The 2,595-nt window shown below is 38.1% G+C and overlaps 1 protein-coding gene across 1 annotated transcript in view; it reads left to right on the forward strand.

Annotated features, from left to right (window-relative positions):
- Nucleotides 1–1,797: 1,797 nt before the first annotated feature.
- smg9 (SMG9 nonsense mediated mRNA decay factor) overlaps nucleotides 1,798–2,595 on the forward strand; it is a 5,883-nt gene continuing 5,085 nt past the window's right edge. The window contains exon 1 of the mRNA XM_016520695.1: nucleotides 1,798–2,324. Coding sequence (XP_016376181.1) covers nucleotides 2,181–2,324 — 144 coding nt within the window. The 5' untranslated portion in view covers nucleotides 1,798–2,180. The remainder of the gene's footprint in view (nucleotides 2,325–2,595) is intronic.

Genomic DNA, 2,595 nt, shown 5'->3' on the forward strand with positions numbered 1-2,595 from the left:
CCCGGATGACCTACTATATTCGCCAGAATCTGCTAAATATAACTCAAGTACACTGAAATCAGTACAGAAGCTGTTTTGAATGGCATACTACCATACTATATTGCAGTATGCTGTGTGTATACTGTGAATAGTATGTGAATTTTCTGTATGCATGGAATGCCCGGATTACCTGCTACATTGGCTGAAATTTGATGTATGCATCTGAAGACGCTGCATGGGATACTGTTTCCCAGAACGCAATGTGCTCCATGTGACGTTTCATCTTCAAACGTGAGTGAACTGGAGGTGGGGAATAGTAATTATAAATGTAACACTTGTATTTGTACGTATATACATATACATGTAAACTACAAACTATCGCTGTGTATCTAAAAACAGTATCGTTAGTAGGACATAAATTGTACTTTAATCTCTACAGCACGTTTCCGATCATCAAATGACGTCACCTTTATCTTTATAGCGCTTTATACAGTACAGATTCTTTCAAAGATATTAAATAATAATAATATTGCAGCAATATAATATATAAATAAAATGTATAAATAAAAATATTTCAATTATGCAAACAGAATTCAATTCCACTGTCAAGCAGCTCTAAAAAGAAATGAAGTGTATTACTCGAAGGACAAATAGACCAATTTGTTGGCAGAGGCTATTTACATTAACTCCGCCCACCAATGCCTGGCTGTGATTAACAGCACTGCAAAAAGCCTTCATTAGCTCAGTTGTTTCTAAGGTAACAACCTTGACAGCTGTGCTGAATTAATGTTCAGTGTTTGTCATGTGACAGCACTTAAGCATAATACTCTGAAACATTTATTGCTTATTGTATACTGTTTCACACACTATTCTTTTTAAAAAAGTAGTAGGCAGTATGCACTGTGTACTGGGCAGTAAGCAAGTATGCCATTTGGAACACAGCCAGTCTAAGGCTGCATTCGAAACCACATACTTCCATACTATTTAGTAGGCAAAAAGCAGTAGGCGAAGGAAAAGCATGCATGAAATCTCAATATCCACAAAAGAGTAGGCGAGATTTACCTGGATGGAGCACTATTTCTCGCGAGATTCGGGCGTACGTATACTTAAGTATCGTTCAAATATGCCTACTTACCTACTATATAGTAGGTGAAATGGGTACGTGAGAAGAGTAGTATGTCCGAAACCACAGTATTCATAGAAGAGTAGGCGAGAGATCCCCGGATGGCCTACTGCGTCCCGTCCAGACTCCGAAGTGCCGATCGCGGGATACTTTTCTATCCCACAATGCCATGGGAAAGGATACGTTAACCAAGAAGAAGAGAGGATGCGTCTAATCTGCCGCAAATCCTTAAAAAGAAGAAGAAGATCTGATAAATCATGATTGTAAACCGCCATAAAAATTAAAAGAAGAAGAAGATTACGTCAACATGGCGGATTGCGTTCATACTTAACTAGATTTGGCTGTTGAGTACATACTCTTTTAGCGCTCGTTAAGTAAGTACTTATTAAAATTAAGTACCTACTCATTGAGTATGCGGTTTCGAATGCAGCCTAACATTAATAAAGGTGTAGCCTACACAAACTTCCGATTAAACCAACTGAAGCAGATACAGGATATCTATGCACGATATAATGTTGGTGCTCATTGAACAAATACAATACAGCTAATACAATAATACAATTATATTGTTAGAAAATTATATTATATTTATTTAATGCAGATAGCTTTTTATATAGCTTGACTGCCATGCGATTTTATGAACCAAATGATCGGAACCAAAAAGCGAAATTGCGTTTCCTCATCGGCCTCTTTTCGGGTTTGTACCGTTTCGTTCACGCAACAGTCAGTCTGGTACCTGTTAAATGATACTCGCTGACATCTATTTAAATACTACTATATTACAAAAAGAAGATAAATTAGATATTTTGCTACATAGTTACAGCATGTAAGTCGACATTGCTATTTAAACTAAAACTGTTTATTCATTCATTAGTAATTTGGCTGTCGACAGGCCAATACAGTCTGCGAATAGTCATGAATATGTTTTGATAAGTAATGTTACGGCTTTAATAAACACTATGAAACATTAGAATGGTAAATAATCGTTTTGAACGTTAAGAAACCGCCCTAAAAGTGTTGCAAGAATAGCCATAAGTGTAAGAAGTCCAGCACTCAGTAGTGGTATCTAGCATCGGTCATGTCGGAGTCGGGTCACAGTCAGCCCGGGATGTACGGACAGGGAAGGAGGAGGCGGCGACGGCGAGACCGAGACCCAGGACCACCGGCTCAAAACCTCTCCGGACCCAGTCGAGATCGAGACTATGTTCCCCGTGAGCGCAGGGTGAGATTCGGTGTCAAAACATGAGCTGCCTTCAAGCATCATTATAAGACATGGTTTTTGAATGATGACCTAAACATAAGTGCAGAGATTTTCTAAATGCCAAATATAATCCTCCTGCGAGGGACCCCATCCTAAAATTTAAAATGTATTCAGACACCTTCAACATTTCTCACATTATCACAGTTTATTCGCTATAGTTTAGAAAATGGTAATAAAACATAACAAGAACTCAGAGTTAAACTGTGTCAGAACAAATTCATCTTGATAATGC

Source organism: Sinocyclocheilus rhinocerous, unplaced genomic scaffold, assembly GCF_001515625.1.
Source record: "Sinocyclocheilus rhinocerous isolate Xijiao unplaced genomic scaffold, SAMN03320098_v1.1 scaffold2194, whole genome shotgun sequence".
Lineage (NCBI taxonomy): Eukaryota > Metazoa > Chordata > Actinopteri > Cypriniformes > Cyprinidae > Sinocyclocheilus > Sinocyclocheilus rhinocerous.